A 23067-nucleotide genomic window follows, 5' to 3' on the forward strand; every position below is an offset into this window, starting at 1 on the left:
GGCTCCACCCTTGTCTGCTGGTTTGATAACCATATCAGGTCTTGTACTGAGTTATTTAAGAGCCTCACGTTCTTTCTTACTCATGTTATCGAAGACATCTCTTCCAATGGGTAAGTTCTCGATTTCATTTGACACTGCTTCTTCAAAAGCTATTACTTCTGGAGGCATCATTGAAGATGGGGGAAAGAAATTGGACTTCACTCGTAAAGATGTATGTTTGTGATCATCAATCGGTGGTTCATTTCCCTCGAAGAACGTTTTCAATCTTATTTTGCGAAAAAATTCGCTCAACTCGCATCTTATCTTGAATTTGTCTAAATTTGTTGTAGGTACAAATCCCAGACCTTTATTCAAAACATCAATTTCTTCTGTAGTCAGGGTAATGTCGGTGAGATTCACTATTAATCCCGGGATGTGCTTGTCCCTGCTGTTGGTCCTTTCGTCATGCTCCGTGTATTCATTGTTGTGCTGCTGTCTTCCCATTGTACCTGTTTTCCTCCGTTGTTCCGTCGGCCACGTTTCCCTCTTCTTCCACCCTGTCCTAAAAAACGGTTCTGATTAAAATTCGGCTGGAAGTAGGGTCCCATCTGGAAGTGTTGTGGCCCCTGGAACGGTGGTGGTCCGTGATAGGGTACTGGGCCAAAGGCTCCTGGCCATGGGTACATCTGTGGGGGTTGGAAGCCATGATTATACTTTCCCCTTCTTGGTCTTCTTGATCTACCTCTCCAACTTCTGTTTGAATCATCACTGGACCAGCCTTCTTGATCAGTTTCTGGGATTCTAGAATCTCCCTGATATGAGGAACCCGAATCCGAGTTTTCTTGACTCTTGTGATCCTCTTTCAAGTACGGGTAAACTTTCTCATGGGAAAATTTCTTCAGATCTATCTGTAATTTGTTCACCTTACTTTGCATTAGGAAATCCTTGTGTTCACTGATTTCTTGATTTACTTCTTCTAGTTTCTTTTTATACAGGGTGATCTTGATTTCCGTCATCAGTGCATCTTTACTCGTTTTAATTTTTACTAGAATTGCTTCCGATAGTCGTTTGGCAGTGTTAATAATTAATATCAGCCAATCACGGGTACAACGCCACGCGATTAGTGACCACTCTTTCTTGAATTGTTGGTCATCAAGGAAGATTCTCGGGGCATTGGTTACTAGAAGGCCCCTGGGAGCAGCGTTACCCCGCAGGTATTCTGTTAGAATTGCCCCGTGAAGGAGAATCCTCATCTGTGATCGTTTGAGTTCTTTCAATTCATCCCAGTTCTGTGCCTGGTTTAAACTCTGATTTATATTAGTATCTGATAATAATGATGGCCCAGCCAAAATAGCTGATGCCATTTCATCTGTATATCCTAGTCCTAGAGATTCACATGCAGTGAGAGATCCTAATGAATTCATATTTATTTTGAGTGAACGTGACAGTAAGGGATACATTTTTTTATATATATATATATATATATATATATATATATATATATATATATATATATATATATATATATATATATATATATATATATATATATTTATATATATATCTATATGGGCGATTACAAGCTTATAGTGTTTAGCAGAGGGACATCCAACGGACGTCTCACAATAACATTTTTTTAAGAGCTCCCTGAAAAATGGTCGAGCCCACCTCGACTTCTAGGCATCGAGGTGTCCCAATGATGAAGCATGACACCACTAGGGTGTGTGAGGGAATATAAAACAAAAGGAGTTGCCTCCTTCCCCACTCAATAGTGGTGGTCTTTTCTGACTTCACGCAGGGACCTCCATACCTTTAGAGCTCTAGGACTGTTCAAATGCATTCAGCAACTTAGTTGCGAGTTGACAGTGGGGAGTACTTTTGGCAAAAATGGAGGGCTTTATGCGTCATGCAGGCAATTTTTAGCTGGATTCTTGCTTCATAAGAGAGCCAGTTGAGAGATTTGAGATCCAGAGTGATGTGGTCGTACATTTTTGAGCCAGTGATGAGTCTAGCTGCAGATTTGAGAAAGGCCCTTAGAGGAGCCAGTTTGGACCTGGGTAGTCCAGATAGGATTGCACTACTATAGTCTAACCTGGGAATCACTAGGGCTTGTACTGCATGCCTGAAGTCGTTGGGGGGGGGGGGGGGGGGGGAGGATTTACTTTTCTTAAAATACTCATTTGGTGATTTATTGCTTTTGTGGTGGCACTGATGTGCTTTTTCATTCTTTTCAAGAGTTACACCCATTAATTTTGCAGAGTCAATGATTTGTAGAGTGCAGTTGAGGGTTGCAAGCTGTCTTAACCATTCTTTTATAACCTGCAACTGGTTGGTTGGGGCGATTGGGAGGAGTTCCGTATTTTGAGTATTTAGTTTGAGGTGATTGGTTGCTAGCCAGTTTTGAGTTTCCTTTAGAGTTGTGTTGAGGGCACTGATGTCTTCTGGGGTGGAGACTTAGAGGTATAGTTGGTAGAATCAGCCTACATGTGATAGTGGATTTCGGATGGGCTTAGAATTCCTGTTAGGGGCTCCATGAATAGGTTGAAGAGAGTGGACAAAAGAGAAGAGCCCTGTGGTATCACTAGTGTGATAAGCGTGGTCTGCGATAGTGAGTGATTAAGCTGGACTCTTTGAGACCTGTTTTGGAAATAGGAGGAGAACGAGTTAAGGACTATTCCTGTAGGCCCATACGGTGTTCCAAAAGGTCTAGGAGGTTTAAATGCTTATCTGTATCGAATGCGATGATAGATCAAGGAGGACTAAGAGACAAGCTTGGTTCTGATCTAGCATTTTTAGGTCATCATCCACTATGTGTGTCATTGCTGATTTGGTGCTGTGTCCTGCACAGAAACAAGATTGAAATTGGTCTAATAGTTGAAATTGATCGATGTGGTTATAGAGTTGTATGTGAACACACTCTCCAGGAGCTTCACCAGGGTAGGGATATTTGAAATAGGTTGGAAGTTTTTAAGGTCAGTTAGGTCCGCTCTTGTTTTTTTCAGGATGGGGTAACTTGACCGGACTTTAGGCAGTCCTTGATGGAGCTTTGCAGGAGAGAGGCATTAATGATCTAGGTCTAGATTGGGAGTATTGCGGATATGATTTCCTTGAAGAACTTAGAGGGAAACAGGTCATTAAAGTGGTTTGAGGGATTCAGACTAGTTAAGATTTTAAGAATGGTGTCTTCATCAAAGGTTCTGAAACAGTTCCATGAGGCTTTGTGTTTGGGGAAACGCCCGGGAGAACATACTGGAACGATAGGCCTGGAAGCAGAGGGGCTGGGGAGGACATTGTTCCAAGGCCATCTGCAGCTAATTTCTCATCGTTTCTGCCTTCTGCAGAAAGAAGGAGGCAAATTCCTCACAATTTAGTTGCAAATTGGATACAGCTAGTGACTGATTGGGTGCAGAGTTCGATTGTGCTTTTATGAGATCAAACCGTTTTTTGGGTCTAATACTGGCTTGAACTAGTTGGTTTGTGAAGAAATTTGCTTTTGAGATTCTTATGTTTTTGTTCCTCAATGATCTCAGGTGCTAGAGGTGCTCAAGAGATCAGATCTCCATTAACGTTCAGCTAGTCTCAAGTCTAGCTTTCCTTGGTGAGACTACCATTGTACCAAGGTTTCGAAACTTTAGTGGACATTCTTTTTAGTTGGAATGGAGTGATCGAGTTAAGAGCAGACACCATGGAATGAGTGTAGTGTTTTGTAAGATTAAGGACATCTGAGAGCTCTTCGGGGGGGTCAAGATGTTGTGACTGAGAGAAGTCAGAGTATTCCTGTCAATGTTGTGCAAGTTCCTTTTCCAGACTCTTGGCCTGGATCATTGAGCTGTGTTGGTTATCAAATCCTCTGTGATGAGGAATGTGGTGGCCAGTCCAATCACTGGGTAAGATAGATTCTAAATTAATTGAATTAGGCTTTGTAATGAAGATGTTCAATGTTGAATTGTTGATCCTTTGTTGTGAGTGGGTTTGTTACAGAATTGTGTCAGGTTCAGGTCAGCCAGGAAGGCTGTGAAGCTGTTGAGTGTGAGATCATTCAGGTTGTTCCACTGTAGGTTGAAGTCTCATTTGATGGCAATACTGATCCACAATTGTGCCAATGGATTCCATGATTTGTTCAACAAAATCCAGATTGTCTCGTGGAAGATGGTATATTGTGTGCAGCTTGCATAGGGATCTGTTGTTGCATGAGATATCAAGGCATAGGTATTTGCAAGTGGGCAATCTGGATTTTATTCTTGTATGAGTGATAAGTTGAGGCTGTGTATGTAGGCGATGCCTCCACCTGATCTATGGGGTCTATCTAGTCTGGTAAACCATGGTTAGGAGGGACTAGAATGTCCATGATAGGGGCAGAAAAATCATTTAGCCAGGTTTTGATTAGTATTAGGAGGTCAGGATCATGTGTGAGGATCAGGTCAGTAATATCTCCAGCATGTTTTGAGGCAGATCTGCAGTTGATTGGCTTGGATTTCAGTTGGGATTTGTAGTGTGCTGAGTGTGTGTGGGTTAACTTGCTTGAGGTTATGTTTGTTGACAGATCTAAGGATGAGTCTAGGAGCTCTGTGAGGGTTTGTCCTGATGGCATGGATAGTTTCATGGTTATCCATGTTATGAGGGAATGAGGAGTTGTTTGATAGAAGGAGGGTTTGATTTTGTTGGGGGTTAGGGGTGCTTTACATCTAGTTGGTCGTGAAGGCGCGTTGGGATAGGGTCTTGTTCTCCTAATCCAGTGCAAGGGCAGAGTGGAGCGAGAGGTCCGGAAGACACAAAGGTGTGTTCGAGTTATGGAGGGGTGGCTGGGAGTTAGCCATGTGTAGGAGTATACATCATTTGGTTACTATTAGGCCCCTAATAGTTGGTTGTCACAGTAGTGATAAGAGTGAGTCTATAGAGGTCTGCTTTGAGATCTTGTAAGCCTTTTGTAATCTCTTCCAGTTTGGAATCTAGTGAAGTATAGGGCGGGTTGCCAGGTCTTGAGGCAGTGGACAAGGGGGCATAGAGGTAGAAGCGGGGAAGAAGGCATGAGAAGGGGTGGATTAAGGGTAGAAGTAAAGTCTGAATTAGGATGGGAAGAACTCAAGAGATGGGTGCAGGGGCAAGCTAATGGAAAAACATTGGGAGTTATGAGAGGAGTAGCATTCAGGGGGACAGAGGTTTAGGGGGAGGTAGAGATGTAGAGTTGGAGAGGGTGGTTTGACTATGTAAATTTGGTGTGGGATGAGCCAGCGATCTAGAGTGGTGGGCAGTGGTTACAGACTCCATGGTGGATGGGAGTGAGTTGCAAATGTCTAATATGATAGGAAGGAGTGGAACAGAAGAGGAATCTGAGATCAACACCAATTTCGTCATGAGAGGAAAAACTTCTTCGAATAATTTAATGTGGCCATAGATGCCTGGATAAGGAAAATAAGAAACAAAAAACAGGAGTATGCCCGTTATCCCAGCAGAGACCGGGCAATAATGTTTAACGAAACAACAATGTCTCAACTGGATATCATTAGAAAGGCAAGTTTCAAAACAATAATGAAATCACAGGGGAAAGGAAGGGAGACCACAAAGGATTTTAGAAAAGGGTATATATTGTAGGTAGTTATAACAGCACTACGGTACAATAAAGGTACAAATGACCAAAACACACAAGTGAGCACTGAGTGTGCTAGTGATAGTGAACGGCGCAGTGAACACAATAAGTGAAAACAGCGTGAACGGCGATGAAATAATAATGACAATGTGGTCAAGCGAATATATAATTATATACAATCAAGTTCAAACAAATTTATAAGTGACCAGAGAAAAGCCAAAGTTCTTTGCTGAGGGTTGTCGACGACGTTTCAGCCTGATTGATTTCAGGCCATCATCAGGACAATGGTCATAAATAAACGTGTGCTGTAAAGGGAGAGGAAAGATGAGGTTTTTGAGTTATCCAAAAGAGAAAGGCCCGAATAGAAAAATCCAGAGATGAAAGAAAGGGAGAAAATTTTACCTGGGCATAGTACAAGTAAGTGCGGGGAATCCAATGGAAAGGGAATTAACCCGGGTATAAATCAGCGCGCAATCTAAAAGGGAATAGGAGGGCGAAGGGATCGGGGTTAGTAATCATGTAGAACAGAAATCATAAGATCAAGGGTAGGGGGGGGGGGAGATCTTGTAGTTACCAATGTTGCAATAATCAGGGATCAACATCAAGGAAGTATGTAATCGGGAGGCAATCGAGGTCCGGGAACCAGACGTAGACATCAATTCTGTACGCCTGAGAAAAGGGAGGGGAGGAAGGAGTTAGGGAAAACAAGGGAATGTAAATGTAAATTATAATGTGGAGCGGAATCAAGGGGCGTCTCCTGCGCTATGTGATCTTACCTCGGGAGGAATTCTTCAAAGGACTAAATCGCTGGGGGTCACGTAACTAGAAGGGCAGGAACGAATCCACAAGAAAAGACGGGCGAATCAAACGTCCATGCCGGTAGCGGCAACCGCTATGCAACATCGTTAAGAGTCAATTACAGCGTGTCACGTGAGCGGGACAAGCCAGGAAAAGGCTAGACCTGTGACTAGCATGAGCGAAGTAGTGCCCCGGGGGGATCAGTTAGAAGGAAAACGGAGTAGAAGCGAAAATCAAGCAATTGGAAAAAACACCGAGAGTGAGCGGTTCGAGACTGGAGTAAAACGCACTAAGAGATAATAATTATTATATAGTAATGTATCAAAACACAGTAGCTCAAATAGTAAATAACAAGAAAAAAGGGGGGGGAGAGAGGGCGGGGGATCAAGAAGTGGGTTGAAAGAGAAGAAGGGGAAGGGGGGTGGAAAAGGGGGGAGGGTTTGAAAATTGGGCATAAATCACACACAATATACAGTACAGGACATAATAAAGTATATCAATCTGAAATTGAATAATATAAATTCTAACACAATGACATTCATAACAATCATGTTATACGACAATACACATACAATTTAAGAATCGTGATTCAAAGGCGTCATATCCACAATAATCTAAACCAACTCTTTATGAAATAGAGAACGGGAAGGAAACAAAGGGGAGGAAGAACAAATGAATTGCATACAGAGGAAGACGAACAAATTAAAATAATAGTGGGCAACACGATTATATATGATAATAACATGTGTACCCAAGAGAAATAAAGATTATATCAAATAGATAAAGAGAGAGAGAGAAGGGGAGGGGGGATGGGGGAAAGGGAGGGGGGATGGGGGGGAAGAGGGATGGGGGGACGAGGGGGCGGGGGCGGTGGGAGGGGGTTGCAAAGGGGGCAAGAAGGGGAAGGCGGGGGAGTGGAGGCGAGGAGATGGGGACGGGAAGGGAAAACAGGAAAGAGAAAATAAACAACGTGAAAGGATCAAACATTGTAAACCAGGTCAGAAAATGATAGGAAAAGGTTTAAGATGTGTTGGTGACTGTATTCCATTCATCCAAAGTGTTCAATCCATACTTGACTGAGTCACAGCGTGCGATCCATCGGCAGTCGCATTTGTTCAGCAAGAGTTGAAGGTTACCCCCTCGTAGTGGGAGTATTGGACGATCAATTACTTGCCAGATCAAGTCAGTTTCTGAGTGGTTTTTTTCTTTGTAATGCGCAACAAGAGGTGCAGTTTCAACATTGCATCGTATGCGGCTTTGATGTTGGAGAATCCGTTGTTTTACCATATGTGTTGTCTTGCCGATGTAAAGAAGGTTGCACGGACAACGGATGGCATAAATGACATTGTTGGTACGACAGTTGGAAAAGGTTTTCAGTTGGTATGTTTGATCTGATGTAGCAAAATCCTTGGTGTTAAGCGTAAGATTACAGGCAGCACAGGTTTGGCATTTGTAATGGCCTACAACTGGGGGAAGGTCCCAGAGGGTGGTTACAGATTGAGTCTTCTTTTCTTTTGTGGGCCATGTGATGGCGTGGACCAATTTATCTGACAAATTGGTACCCCTTTTGTATGAAAAAAGGGGGGGTTCTTTGAATTGAGCATGAGTCCGAAGAATCAACCAGTTTCTTTTTATCACTTTGCTAATCAAATTGCATGAAGGGCTGTAGTTAGACACAAAAGGGATGCGCAGATTGGTTTTTTTCTCTGAGGGGGCGAGGAGGATCTCCCTGTGACAATACCAGGCTCGTTTTTGAGCACGAGAGACGATGCATTTCGGATAACCTCTTGAGACCAATTTTTCAGATAGAATAGCAGCTTCCCTAAAATAGTCCTTTCGCCATATGCAATTTCTTCAAATTCGAAGGAACTGGCCATAGGGTAGGCCATCTCTAAGGCCTCTTGGGTGATAGCTGAAATACATTAAAAGGGTGTTACGTTCTGTAGGCTTGCGATAGAGATTGGTACCTATGGATCCTTCTTCTGCATGCAACGTAAGGTCAAGAAAAGGAAGGTCATTAGTCCTAACATCACTGGTGAAAGTGAGATGTTTTTGAGAATTGTTTAGCCATGTCATAAAAGATACAAGATGTTCATGCTAGTCACAGGTCTAGCCTTTCCCTGGCTTGTCCCGCTCACGTGACACGCTGTAATTGACTCTTAACGATGTTGCATAGCGGTTGCCGCTACCGGCATGGACGTTTGATTCGCCCGTCTTTTCTTGTGGATTCGTTCCTGCCCTTCTAGTTACGTGACCCCCAGCGATTTAGTCCTTTGAAGAATTCCTCCCGAGGTAAGATCACATAGCGCAGGAGACTTTTGGATAACTCAAAAACCTCATCTTTCCTCTCCCTTTACAGCACACGTTTATTTATGAGCATTGTCCTGATGATGGCCTGAAATCAATCAGGCTGAAACGCCGTCGACAACCCTCAGCAAAGAACTTTGGCTTTTCTCTGGTCACTTATAAATTTGTTTGAACTTGATTGTATATAATTATATATTCGCTTGACCACATTGTCATTATTATTTCATCGCCGTTCACGCTGTTTTCACTTATTGTGTTCACTGCGCCGTTCACTATCACTAGCACGCTCAGTGCTCACTTGTGTATTTTGGTCATTTGTACCTTTATTGTACCGTAGTGCTGTTATAACTACCTACAATATATACCCTTTTCTAAAATCCTTTGTGGTCTCCCTTCCTTTCCCCTGTGATTTCATTATTGTTTTGAAACTTGCCTTTCTAATGATATCCAGTTGAGACATTGTCGTTTCGTTAAACTGGATAAGGAAAATGCCATTGTTGTAGATGGTGATGGTGCCTGCTGCTTTGCATGCCGAAGAAGGGGCTACCGATAGTTTGAGGACATGTGGAGTTTTCCTGGTTGTAGGGATCAAGAGCATTGAGAGCAGGGCTTTCTTCCATTGTGTGTGTCTATTTGGATAGAAAATTAGGTCACTTATTATCGCTCCTTTGTTGGTGCAAAAGTAGGGGTCAGATACCTAGGTTTCTGGGTGAGATTTGAGGGGTCTGTGTTCTAGGGTCTTAGATACTTTTTTGATAGATTCCAGGGGTAATTGATTTTATAAGCAAACTGGCCAGATGGTTCCAAGGTAATGTTGGCAGTACTTTGTGGATCCATGTTGGAGAGTAGGTAGGGAATGGGGGGTACTATGTAGGGGGATGATATGAAAAGGTATAAGGTTGAATTTTCACTCGGGAGATGGAACAATTTTAAGATCTCTTAAAGTTGATAGTGAGGAGTTAATGATCCTAATAATTTCATCCTTTTATTATTTTTATGGTAGTAGTTGGTGAAGGTTTTGGGTTCAGGAGAGCTCAAAAGCTGGTACATGCCGGTGAATGGTAAGTGCTGGAGAGTGGTGAAGAGAATACCATTCCAAGATGGCTGCCATTATGAGAGTTGGATTCTTACAGTAGCTCTTTAGATATGACAGGCAAGTTAGCATCCTTTCTTTGTGTTTACTATTTTTACACTAACTGGGTGGTAAGTCCTTCTTAACTGTTTGACTATTAGTGTATTTTGAGTCCTTTGTTGTTATTGCCCAGCTACCATTTTGAGTGGATCGGGCGAGGGGATCGCAAAATGGTGAACATTCCACAGGTTTTCACTTGTGCTTGTGCTCGCTGCACAAGGATCCATGCATCTATCCTGGCATGTGCGTGTAGCAGTCCAAGTCTTCGATGCACCTGCAATCGATATGTGACATCGGAACCAGGCAGTGCAGTCGCTAAATCCAGGCTGTGCCTGCACTCCCGAACAGGCCGCGTGGGATCGGTGGCACCCGAGAACCAGTAGCTGATCAGTGAGGTCAGGAGCAAGTCCTGTACCACCACAGACATAGGTCACATGGATAGTCATGGGTGGGGGAGGGGTGAGTCACACGCTGTGGACAGATGAGTCAGCAGACAAGTAGCAAAGTTTCGGCAAGGACATTCCATGGGGTGGAAGGAAAGGGTCGGCCCCGGATGGGCCGCTCAATCCAGACCAAGCTCTCAAGCAAACTTCCAGTGGGCAGACCAGAGCATTGAGGTCACCCAGTGGACTGCAGCAGGAACAAGAGATGACAAGGACTGAGCTGTAAACCCCTGGAAGACAGGGAAAAGCTGCAGCAGCCAAGCCGGTACCTGGGTTTTCTAGGCTCCTTAGATGAGGGCACATCTGGCACAGGTGTGGCGGAACGGTGATCAGATTCTCCAGTGTGGACAACAAAGCGGGGTCATCAGCTGTGGGCACCTAGAGGTAAGTCGAGCCGTTTTACGATGACTGAAGGGATAAGTCTTTATTTCTTGCTGCAGTGAAAGATTTAAAGTTGGTGGATGGCAGGGTATCCAGTGGGCTATTTATAAGATCAAATTCTTAACTCTGGGAGCTTCCCTTTGGAGCTCCAGCTCGTTGGCCATCTTGCCAAATTGCTTTGTGCAGATCCTGTTGTCGCAGGCACTGGTCTCTTCTTTGTCTTTTTTTGCAAGAGTGATCAGAACTGAGATTCTGGTGGCAGGGTTGTCCCTTAAATTCTAGATTTAGGCAAGTGGTCAGTAGGCTACTAGCACCAATGCCTAATCCGTCCCTGGAATGACCACATTCTGGGGTGTGTGTCACCCTTTCTACCCAGAGCCCTCTATTCATGCATGTTTAAAAATGGCAGTTGTCTTCTTCAGCTATACCGATCAGGTAGCCCACCCTAGGGCTGTTGCTAGCCTTTTAGGGGTGTAAAACTCTTGTCTACATCATTTTTGCACCTGCCTGGGTACAGCTGTACCTGGGGGCAGGGGGAGGGCTGTTTATTCCTTTAGGATAGGCAGTCTGGATGCATATCAGGCGGTGAATGCTTTGAAGCTGACGCTTTCACGTGCCACTTTACTAGCCATCCGGTCAGGGAGGAGGGTGTCATCTCTTTACCTTACAGGCCTTTGTCTCTGACTCCTGAGAGTTTTTTCATCTTCTAGCAGGGCGTCTGGTTCCTGTCTTGGAGGTAGCAGCTGCAGGCTGCCAGCCAGAGCACAGAAAAGGCTGGGGCAACCTTGTGGGCAATCTCTAAGACAGTCACCTGCGTGCATGTCACATCAATCCCAGCATGAAAATCATGTCTGGGGTGATAAGACATGTAGTTTGATACCAACAGTGGCAAATTTATGGTGGTATCATAATAGAGTTGGCATCATTAGGGGAGCCTGGGTGCCAACTCATGTTATCCTATGGACCGCTGATCACTTATAATATTGATTATTGGAAAAGTCTACTATAGAGATATATATATAAGATTGCACTTACATGCCATTACCTTTAATGTAATGCATCCTGCATCCTGGGCTCAGGAGGCCTACCTTAGGGATGACTGGTATATATTGAAGACAGTGCTTTGACCTTGCCACACATGGTGAGGGTAAAGTGAGGTTCGAGCAATTTACGCTGCTCCTGAAGTCTGCAATGGCAGGACTGTTGTCATCTGTTCACATGGGTCACTCAGGGTGGTACAAACAGTGCTTCAGGCTCCGGTGAGCCCTTTAACTCCCATGCCCTTGTACCACTGGTACAATTTACAAGGGACTTATAATGGGGGGGTAAAGTCCTTGCCAATGGGCTTTACCAATTCACTTGTATCAGTTTTAGGGAGAGAGCACTGACACTGGGGCCTGGTTAGCAGGTTTTAGTGCACTTTCAGAGCCATGCACCAGCAGCTAGTATTCCAATTAAAGGCAAAAGGTGGGGGGTCATCTGCAAAAATCCTATATCTTACATTATGTACAACTTTGGCAATAATAGAGCATATCAACAGAGATGGGGAGACACCACTGATTTAATGGATCTGGTAAAGCAATTCCTCTTTATGTAATATGTTCTGTGGCCAGAGTATCCTTAATAAGCTACGTTTAGGATTCTCATGATGTGTAACAATATATAATCCAGTGCGTGACTACAGGACTCTTCACCCTTCTTCAGGCCATGGTGTATAAGAATATCCCAAATAGGGTAAGGCATTAGAGCATATATGAAAAGATGCACGTAATTTTCATGTGTGTCTTGACCATTTTGATTGCATGGTGTGTGTTTGCAGTGCCACTCCCATCATGTGTGCCACTTTATGAATGTTGTGTTGAGTCATACTGCTACCAATAGAGCACAATGACATAACTGACATTAAACCATGTTGTTCTAAATCCTACATGAATATATAAAAAAAGGGATGGTAGAACTTTCTTTATTCTGATTGAAATGTATTAACCTACGCATAATATAGAATAGGGATCCTTATATAGCCCTGAAAAATGCCTAAGACCAATATATGTCTAGAGTAGGGCAGAAACATGTTGGCATACTATAGGCATGATGTGGACATTGTCCCCAGATGCATCCACTGACTATATGTATGATAGTATTTCAATCATACCTATGGTACACCTAATAAAGAACACCCCTGTAGTATACCTTACTATATGTTTAGAGCAACTGGATCCCAGTCTTATCCAGTAGATTATTATATCTTAAGATATCCTGGTAGTACCATCTTGCCAAGGTGAGATGAGGTGGCCAATGATGAAACACGCCACATTACGTTGGTGAGACCACCTTATCCAATATCTTTATATTGACTGATCATCAGTGATAAGAGACTAAGGAAAGGTCAATAGGAACCCTTCTATGGTAATTCCTCAATGTACTCTTTGTGGTCATAAATTAGTAGGAGGCAGTATGGTGAAGTGACACCTCAATTTCCTTCCTTGTGATAACAGTCCCTGTGGACTATACCTCTGGTTTAGAGTTATATGATAGATTCCCGGGAATCTATAAAACAATATTGGCTTGAAGCCTATGTACAGGAGGTCCCTGTGAGATATCTCACAGCTTTGTGAATCAAACTAGACAATCTCCCATTCCAAGTTACGCAAATCTCTACATAATCTGTAGTTAGTGGGTTTAGGACTACCTCCTGAAATACCACGATAATAAGGGGTAATAACAATAGTAAGAGCATTAGAAGACCTACACATATTTTTATATTGGAGGCTGCAAACATTAGTCACTACACAGTACAATTGCAACATATATTTTTTTTCACTGAAACTATGAGAATAATTGTATTGAAGGTAAAACATCACTTTCAAGTCTTTGTCAGGAGAAGTCATCTTATCATGTATTGTTACTTCATATAGTGACTTCAATATATTGGATTCTTTTACAAAATATTGAAAATAACAATTGGTTAATCTCCCAATTAACTTGGATCTAGAAAAGATAAGATAAGAGGGCTTACAGAAACCCCTAGCAGCGCAAACAAAGGCACAGATGCAGAAATAAAGTCACTTATCCCCAATCTTGCAACCTGAAGTGCAGTTCACTCTGAGAATCATGAACTCTTGCATTTAGTAAAAGTGAAAGGATACACTGTAGACATTCTTGTGCTTTGAGTAAACTGTGTACTCCATCTCCTTAATGTGTACCAAGTCAAATTGACGAAGAAAAGAAAATGGAGCTAAAAGAATGCTAAAGCTGCTTATATGTTGAGAAGTTTAGTGGATGCCTGTTTACTATGACAGTACAGAGTTATAGCTCGATAACTTATGCCTTATGGAATAATGAAGACGTAACACTCACTCTGGTGAAATGCTGCAGTCCTCAGAACCTGAAAGGAAGAGAAACAATATCAATAAAAACAGACCAGATGGAGATCTCTGAATGCATTTGCACATTTTACGAGAGTCTAGTCAAACTATCAACCTGGAATAAACTTGTTTCCAGAAAATCGACTGCCACAGTATGGTGAAGGTAAATATATCTTGGTTAGTATAATATTTACTATACGTAACTCAAATCTATGCACCTTGATGATGAATCTTCAAGTTATGTAGATGTGAATTTGCCCAATATTATGACATATATCTCACACATAACTACACTTTCGGATATCAGGTAACCAGTGTCTAACCATGAGACAATGGCTGAATTCTGGTACCATTTATGCCATAACTTAGATGACATGTAGGTTTTAGCAACAATAACCAAAAGATATTTAATTACTTATATTTAAACTTCCATATTTAGTTTATTGTATTCATGATTTAGAGCAGCCTTCATGAAGGTACGGTGTCTCTGTTACGTTCACCTTCACCTATCCACCCCATAATTCAAAATATCACCTCCCAGGTTTGCCACCTCTGTTGCCCCATAGGAATCAATAAAAGAGCCATCTCCATCTCAGCACTCACAAGAGCATTTTCCAGTTTTAGAATGTAATACTTCACCTGTTATTGCATGAAGCCATAAAGCACAACACAGTCAAAGCTCAGCCCCCAAGCCAAGCTACTGTAACACTTTATGCTCTTGCAACATTTTCTCTTTAAGTTATTCCAGCATAGTGGGCCACTATTATCCTGTAAACCCATGAATTAAAAAATGTACTTCATCCAAAGTCACTTAAAACTTACGGTGGGTGGTAAACTCCGCTCCACGATTGGAGTTCGTTGAGTTTCAGAAAAATTCAGCCAACTGCTGCATGGTGGATTATTTTCTCAAACGTGTCTTGCCAACAGTACGTTGGCAAGTGTGACCAAGAAAATCAAGCACTAGACTGTCTTCCGGTGAGACTTCTCAATGCGGGAGGTGTGGCAGGTCGCTACCACTGGTGTTGAGAAAGCTACGACTTGTGGCGGGAAAGCTGCATCTCAAGTAGAAAATCGACTAAGCGGCAGAAAGAAGTAGCACCCTCTGGCATGTCACGTGGTGCCGTTTGTTTGGTACAAGCTCCCAGCAAAAAAATCAGCTTGAGCCGCTTGTTTTTGGGTAACTCTGTTGAACGCCATGGAGTGAATCTCCAAGTTCCACACACCGCTAAGTAAAAACCTGTTCGTTCTAACTCAGCTTAGTCTCAAACCTCCAGGCAGTGACTTTTGTTTCCGCTGCATGATACCCTCATGTGTGATGTACACGCTATAATAACATAACAACTTAAAGCAATGTTACATAACATAATATAACCTATTCAGAATTACTTTGTTTCAAGTTCTCGCCACTCAATGCTTTATTTAAGGGGTTGAACCCAGTACCTTGGCAAAAAATCAGGTGTGAAGTGGCAATAAGTATATACCTGCAGAGATCCAAGGGCTTGTAATTGTGAAAGACCGTGACCAGGAATCATAACTTTGGGTTGTTACTCCGTTCCTTGTGGATCCCTGGTAGCAGCTCTGTCCCGGCTGCTTCTCCACTGTCACTCGGCCTCCAGCATTGGTGAGTCTGCAAGCATTAATAGCGGCTCGGCAGATTGAAGAATCCTGAGGAGAGAGAAAACTCCTATTAAGAAGAGATTCTATCTTTACCTCTTTTGTTTTCTAGCCAACATTTGTTTCTTATATGAAATAACCAGGACCTGAAAAACTCTGAATCATCTTGCCAACCCTAAGGTGATTAATGGGAAATCAAATATAAACACTACAAGTGCTCAAAGTTTGACACATTTAGAATACTGGAATGTCAGAGCTCCATTTGAGACAATGAAGTGACTCAGGACTGATGATGGCTGGTGTAAGCCTTCTGCTCCAACATTCAAATGTTTGTCTTGCTTTTAATCACTATTAAGTTTAGAACAATCTACCCTCATGGAGTGGAATGTTCTAATAGCATTATAGCCTTTCTACCTCCGAATCTCCCATGCTATAGTCCCTCACCTGTGGCTCAGGCCTGTAACTTGGGCTCAGGGCCCTTTATAACCAGTATAGCCCTCAGCAGCGAACCGATAAGGCTATATTGCTGGTAGGAATTTACAACATACACAAACAAGCATTTGCAATGCAATAGGTCTCGCAGTTACGTGAGTTTAAGCTATTGGCATTGTAAATTACAATGCCTTTTATTTAGGTTTCTAAAAAGAAAACAAAAATAAAAGGCATTGTTATTTGCAATGCCAATAGCTCAAACTCGCGTCACTGCGAGACCTATTGCATTGTAAATGCTTGCGATAGGACAGTACCAGCACTAACTTCCAGGCAGGACTCGTAAACTTCCCATGAGACTGTACCAGTTCTTGCTTCTCACTAGAACTGTTTTGTTCCCAGGGCCCGGACAGTATCGGCTCTGGCGGCCAGGGCTACTGTATTTTAAAAGGGACAGTAATAAAACGGGTTGGCTGTATTTTAATGGGACAGAGCGCATACGGCAATGAATTAATCTAATGTAAAGTACCGGCTTCTCTTTTTCCATTATGTCTGGGTCTTGTGTGCAATGTGTCGCGTAAACACTTCTGCGTCAAATGTAGCGCTCAGTATTTTGCGTTCCCAGCCGGGGACGCAAGCCCTGCCACTGTACAGTGCACACTGTGAGAAGAGAACGTGTACTTCTGTACCTGCTGCCATGTGACCTAACGTCCTCTGGGGGGCATGGTCTGCTCTGCGATCATGAAACACAGAAACAGAAGCGCACAGCAGCAGCCTTGTGTGCGGAGGAGAGGTCTGCGAATCCATGCCCTGGTGACGTAGCAGGGGAGAAAGTATAACTCGGGCCCCAAATTTGGGAAAAGTTTCTTTGGAGCTGTGTCTGGGCGGGGACCTCCGGCAGTGGGCGGCTGGAGACGGAGAGGTGAGCAGCGTCACACCATGGACTGAGCGCACTGTGGACACAGAGGAAGCATCAGGGGGAGCGCTGAGAGCGGATCCAGGAGCAGGTGCGCCGGAGGTGAGCGCCTCGACTCCGCGCACAGCGCCCACCTGTGCGTGTTGCTACTGGTGTGTATGCGCTCACAGGCACACTCTAGGGGTGTGGAGTTCACCCCAAGTGCGCGGGGTCGGCTGGGTCCAGATCGTTCAGTGGCACAAGCGCCTACCTGTGCAGTATGTGTATATCTGATGGAGCACTAACTCGCGTTTTATCTCTCTTCGTGGCATACAAGTATTTCTTAGTGGATTGAACGTGTGTTCTGTGTGTACTCACGTGCCTTCTATCTGTGTGCCCTGTGTTTGTATGGATGTAGGGTTGTGTTTTACATATAACTGTGTGTGTACACAAAGAATGCAGGGGAGGGGCGCCATGTCTCCTGCTTAAGGTTGCCCAAAGGCGGCGGTGGCGAGGTGTGTGCGCGCGCGTTAGGCAGCCGCGGATGCGGTGAGGGGGGTCGGCAGCGGCGGAGTGTGTGCGTGCGCGTGTTTCTGTGTGTGCGTCTGCGCAAGCGCGTACACAGACCCCGATCGCTGTGCGTGCCCTGGTCTGTCTCCCTTGGGAGCAAACACGGCAACAATAAGTCTCGTTGGCGGCAGCGCATCGCGCTGCAACGTCAGCGAGACCTAAAAAGGAATAATGAGAGACTGGAACATCCACTTCTGCTGGCATCTATGCTTTTGATTCACATAGATGTAGCCTGAATAGAGGACTTAGGCCAGATGTGATAACATTAGGAATTGCCATTTACAATTTGAAATTCTTACCTAATCACAATTTGAAAACCGTGTTTCCTAATGTGGTAAACAATTATCTTTAGAATAGCGATTTCTAGGGGGGTCGCACATTGACTTACCTTATGAATATTAATAAGGTAGTCGCAATTTGAGAGTCAAGAGGAATCACAGCATTCACAGGGATGGTGGCCTCCTGGGGTCAGCAGACCACAATTTCTGTAAAAGCTTTTCAATAAAGCAGATTTGTTGTTTTTTAAATACAGTCTGTTTTTCTTAAAGGAAAATAGGATGTGTTTGGATTTTTAAATAAAACTTTAAGCCTCATTTCCCAAAAGTAGACGGTGGTCTACAAAATTATTTCTTTTTACATTCCCAACGAGGAATGGGTCCCTTGGGGACCCCTTCTCATTTGTAAATAGGTTACGACCTCCTCCGAGCTGTTGGTTAGACGGAAAAACACGGAGTACAACACTGGGGGTGGTAGTTTGAGACTTAGGGGAAAGAAATCTCCTTAAGGACGTCTTGAATAATCAAGAGAGGCAGTGGTTCAAGTGTCAGACGCTTTGACGTGTTGTACTCCGTGTTTGACAGTGTTGTACTCCGTGTTTTTCCGTCTTTCCCAACCCCAGGAGCCTATGAGGGCCCACCTTCTGATTTTCCAGCACTAATTTTTCCTGCTGATGCTGGTGTAAGCCTGTTTCCCTATCTCCAGTCCTGATGAAGACCCCGCTTTCCAAGATATACATTGCGCTGGTCCCAATAGGGGTCGAAACGTTGACTTTCCTTTGCCTTCTATCAACATACTAGATTGACAGTGAATGTATAACTGCTCTCTTTGTTTATGTTGTTGTATCTGTGTTTCTTACCATTTGAGTGGCAGGCAAGGTCCCTGAATATACTGTGGATGTTTCTATATGCACGACCTTCCTCCCTCACATTGTTTGCACTAACCCCAACGTCTTGCACTTATCACTTTACTTGCACCTGCCTATTTAAAATGATGATATTGCCAAACATTTTGTGTATTAAATGTTTGATCATTTTGACCTAATTTCTGTTTAATTGATTAAATCTCGTCATTTCTACATCTTTTTAGGTGTTGTCACGAATTTGTATATTTTGTCAACAAATGTTCTTTTGTATATTTCTGTAAATGATTTTCCACTGTGACTTTTTTGATGTACCAATATATATACCCGAGTCCAGTGGTCTAACGGGTCACCCCATTGATATTTAACTTTGGAATAAAAAGTGGACAGGGACCAAAACAGAGACTATCACAGACTTAAATCATAGCAATGGCAGCTCTGCATCATGCAACAAATGGGACATTATTCCATTAGCTTAGATTAACAAATCCGATAATGTATCACTGTGGTTGTAGGTAGGAGACGGTCCTGTAAAGTCTCTTAAATTGTATGATCCACAGAAAACAGGGCTGCAACTATTAATGCCTACCAAATTCTTTTTTTGCATGACAACAGTGGTTATGCTACCTGATAGAAGCTAAAAGCAATGTAAGTCATAGATAGGGAAGTCGGATGACAAATCTCATAGAAAGGGCCCAAGAGCATCACTGTTCACCATCCAAACATGGTAAGTAGAACTGGCAGTTTAGTGTCATTCACCAGTTGTCGTTTCCTGACCCAGAGCCACTCATAGTTATGTGATGACCTTTGTATGATCATGTTAATGTTGCTTATAATGTTTGAGTATTCATGTAGTAGAAAGAACTATCATTGAATACAAGGGTTGGAAGCCCATGCTCCAGCACATTTGTGTAAAACAATAACGATCAACATTGTGATGACCTTCCTCACATACTGCTTTGTCCTCCAGCAGAACATTTTGATCCCAAGATTCAAAGACTTTCCATTATCATCATGCCAGTGACCTGCATTGGCTCCTGGTGACCAAACTGATTCTCTTTAAAACTTTTTATTTGCCATCTCACTCTATTCTTCTCCCCTACTCCCCTATCAACTACATGGATCTCTTTGGTCGAACAATTTCTTCTTTCTGCAACACATCTACACTTCTTGCAGCCAGATTTTCGGGCGGTCTTTTATCACTTTGCAACTAAACTTTGGAACAAACTCAACATTCGTTTGACTACCAATAACCTCCTCTCCTGTCACCAGCTTTAAACCTTCTTATTCTAGCAAACAGTAGCCTCAACTGAGCAGCCCACCTCTCACCATATTTCCTTTAGTAGAGAACGCCTCTAGGCAACAGCAAGCTCTATAAATCAAACAATGTTTCAGATTCTATCTGTACTGTATCTGCTATTGCCAATAGCATTTTCTTCATATTCATACATCGTGACAGAAATCACTTCTCAGATACCTCTGACAAGTTTGTATTTGAGATAACTTTGTTCCAATCTGAAGTCTCTGGGTGAAGGTAACTATGTATATTGGTCCATCCTTGTTAGATTGCCATGGGCACTGCAGATTCCAGAGTTTTATTTTGCTTACCAGCTCTTATGGTGTTTAAAGATTCACTTGAGCTTTCTTCTACTATTGCAGGCTTTAATTGATTCCTAAATTCTAGGACCTTAGACCTAAAAACCTATTGCATGGTAACTACTACTTTATCCATGTTTGAGATTTTTTTATTATGGTGGTGACTATTGAATAAAGTTTAGGATTACCTTTGGCCATTTGATTATTTTATAGATTGAGCTCTTTGAAATCACGTGTTTTTATAGCAGTATCCCATCTAATAATCCAAGGTTAAGCCTTAGATTTAGGCTTTGATGAGCCGTCATATAATTTAAAAAGTATGTATGTCGTATTTGTCTAACATGAATCTAGTGAAAAGGCTGTGTAGTGCCGTACAGGGTCAAAGGCAAAGATGCAGTCAATGAGTGATTTGGGGGAAGGCTATGCTGTAAGAAAGGATGTGGACTGTTACTTCATCGTAGTGTTATTTTGATTTGACCAGACAGAACTCAAAACCTTTGATCTCTTTTTTTATAATAGAAATAAAGAGAGAAAGAAACATAATAGATGGTATTTTAGAGATGACACCACTGTTGAGAGAAAGATTCCTGATTAGCTGTTTCCATACTTCCTTTACTTCTACAAAATACATCATCAAGGAAGACGTGTATGGAAAAAATATCTTACATCAGTGTAGATACCAGTTCCCCATACTGTGACTTCCTGAGCAAGACATCCTGCAGGGCACAGAACCCTAGAACGAAAGAGAAATAACCACGTCACTTCTATTAATGCATTTTCCACCAGAATAAGTAGATTTGTCTGCTTGTATGACAATGTTTTATCTCGCCATTTAGCATATAAGTAAGGCTCTGGGTTTTCTTTTTTGCATATAAATACTAAAAGAAAACAATCTATTGTGAGTCAGTCAAAATTACTTTATTTGTTTAATACAAAATGTATCATAAAAGTTCAAATATCATTACAGATAAAAACATCAAAAGAGAGCAGTTCATTCATATCAATAAGTAAGTGATTTCCTGGTTTTCATAGACATACATAAAAAGTAAGCAACACTGTAACAGGTTAAAGGGTCAGACAGCATACAAAGAAAGAGTAGGGCTGGGAGACATTGTCTAAAAGTATGCTTACGCAAAATGGGAGTTAAAAACCTTTTCCGATGATTACAATAAAATTTACAGAAGAAGAAAATGTGCAAATCCGTTTGGCGTGAGAGATCATCACATGGACTGCAAGGGATGGTATTACTAGAGTAAATACCAGTAGGATGACCCAACATGCAGGAGATGTAATTAAGGCGAAACCTTAGGAGAATAAATCTATGCCGAGGGATTGTTACGAACTCCAAATAGGATGGTATCCCCATAACCTGCAGTAGGCCTTCAATTTATACAGTTGGTTTACTACAGTTTACATTTATTCTCACACCATTAGCAATGGTTAAATAATGAGTTTTAAAAACCTTTTGTACCACAGTGGCACATTTTCCTGGGAATTCAAAGAGGCTACCTTGATCTAGGGTGTGTAGAGTGTTTTTAACATACTTTTGACATTGAATATCATCTTTAGGTTCTAGAGATAAACAATCCAATATTATCTGTTGGGTAAGGGACACAGTATCTCTGCGCCGTAGTGTGTGCCATAGAAGAATGGGTGCTACGTTTATCGAATCAGTTATATTGGGAATACTTAACTCTTCTTTTTATTTTTTTTAAATTTTTTTTTTCAGTCCTCATTTGCCATTAACCCTCTTATAGGAATCACCAGCCACCTAGTGTGTCGCGAGCTGGGAGAACAACTCAGGATCTCAAGTCAACTTGCATACCAGGACACAATTCACAGAATAGCGGAAGATAACTCCATGGTGAGGGAAGCTAGTTAGCTTAATTATTCGACCGAAGAATCTGTTCAGCCTGGTGGGGCGAATCGTTGAACCATGAGACCGGCGTTCAAGATCCAAAGAGTAACCAAGGCTTAATCATAGGACCCGGGGAAAAAAACCCCCCAAAAAACAAAAAAAATAAACCCAAAAAAAAAAAACCGGCGTTCCTATGACCAGTTTAACAGAAGGTCCCAAAAGGCCACATTTTTTTGTTGACACGTCTAGCCAGGTCCAGCTTAGATGTATTGTATAAGGATGCAAGCCAATCTCCATGTGATGGAGGTACGGCATCTACCCAAAACCTACATATTTGGCGCCTTGCCAGGAGAATGGCGTAAAAAAAGGAAAAATCTTGCCTGACCCAATATGTTTTCGTCTATGCCAAAGATAACCAATGACAGAGTAATGCGCACAGAGCAATTAAGTATAGAGTCCAGTGTGTCCTTTATTTTCTCCCAGAAAGTACAGATAGAAGGGCAATCCTTAAACATATGTGTATCCGAAGCATTCAAGAGGTTACACTTGTTACATCTCTTTCCTGGCTGGAATTTTGATAGTCTTAAAGGAGAGAGATAAGCGCGGTGAACGGTGAATAGATGGTTGCGCCTTAACCATGCAGGTTTGACTAATCTATGTAGGATGGTAAGTGAAGTAAGCCATATTTGCTCACACTGTCGCCCCATCTCCTCTCCCCATAGTGGATCAGGGAGGCTAAAATCCCCATCCACCTCCTCCAGAATGCTCCAATACCAAAAAGCCACCTCTTTGCCGCCTCCTGCCTAACGACAAGCTGTTGTTCCAAATTACTAAATTTACCCAGCGGGACAGCTTTCCTAGCTAGAGCCCGAACCCAACTCTCAAGCTGCATATATTTAAATCTTGATAGCTCAGGGCCGACCTTATCGCTTAGTGCATCCCATGTCAGCAGTGCGTCATTTGCCAACAACTCTC

The 23067-nt window shown here is 42.5% G+C and overlaps 1 protein-coding gene across 1 annotated transcript in view; it reads right to left on the reverse strand.

Annotated features, from left to right (window-relative positions):
• The window catches only part of LOC146833841 (uncharacterized), a 750859-nt gene that overhangs the window by 12437 nt on the left and 715355 nt on the right, over positions 1–23067 (reverse strand). The window contains exons 53-55 of the mRNA XM_085599920.1: positions 20901–20967; positions 15474–15657; positions 13985–14012 (exon numbers count right to left, since the gene is read on the reverse strand). Of these exons, the coding sequence (XP_085456046.1) occupies positions 13985–14012; positions 15474–15657; positions 20901–20967 (279 nt within the window). The remainder of the gene's footprint in view (positions 1–13984; positions 14013–15473; positions 15658–20900; positions 20968–23067) is intronic.

Source organism: Triturus cristatus, chromosome 4_2 (genome assembly GCF_964204655.1).
Source record: "Triturus cristatus chromosome 4_2, aTriCri1.1, whole genome shotgun sequence".
Taxonomy (NCBI): Eukaryota; Metazoa; Chordata; class Amphibia; order Caudata; family Salamandridae; genus Triturus; species Triturus cristatus.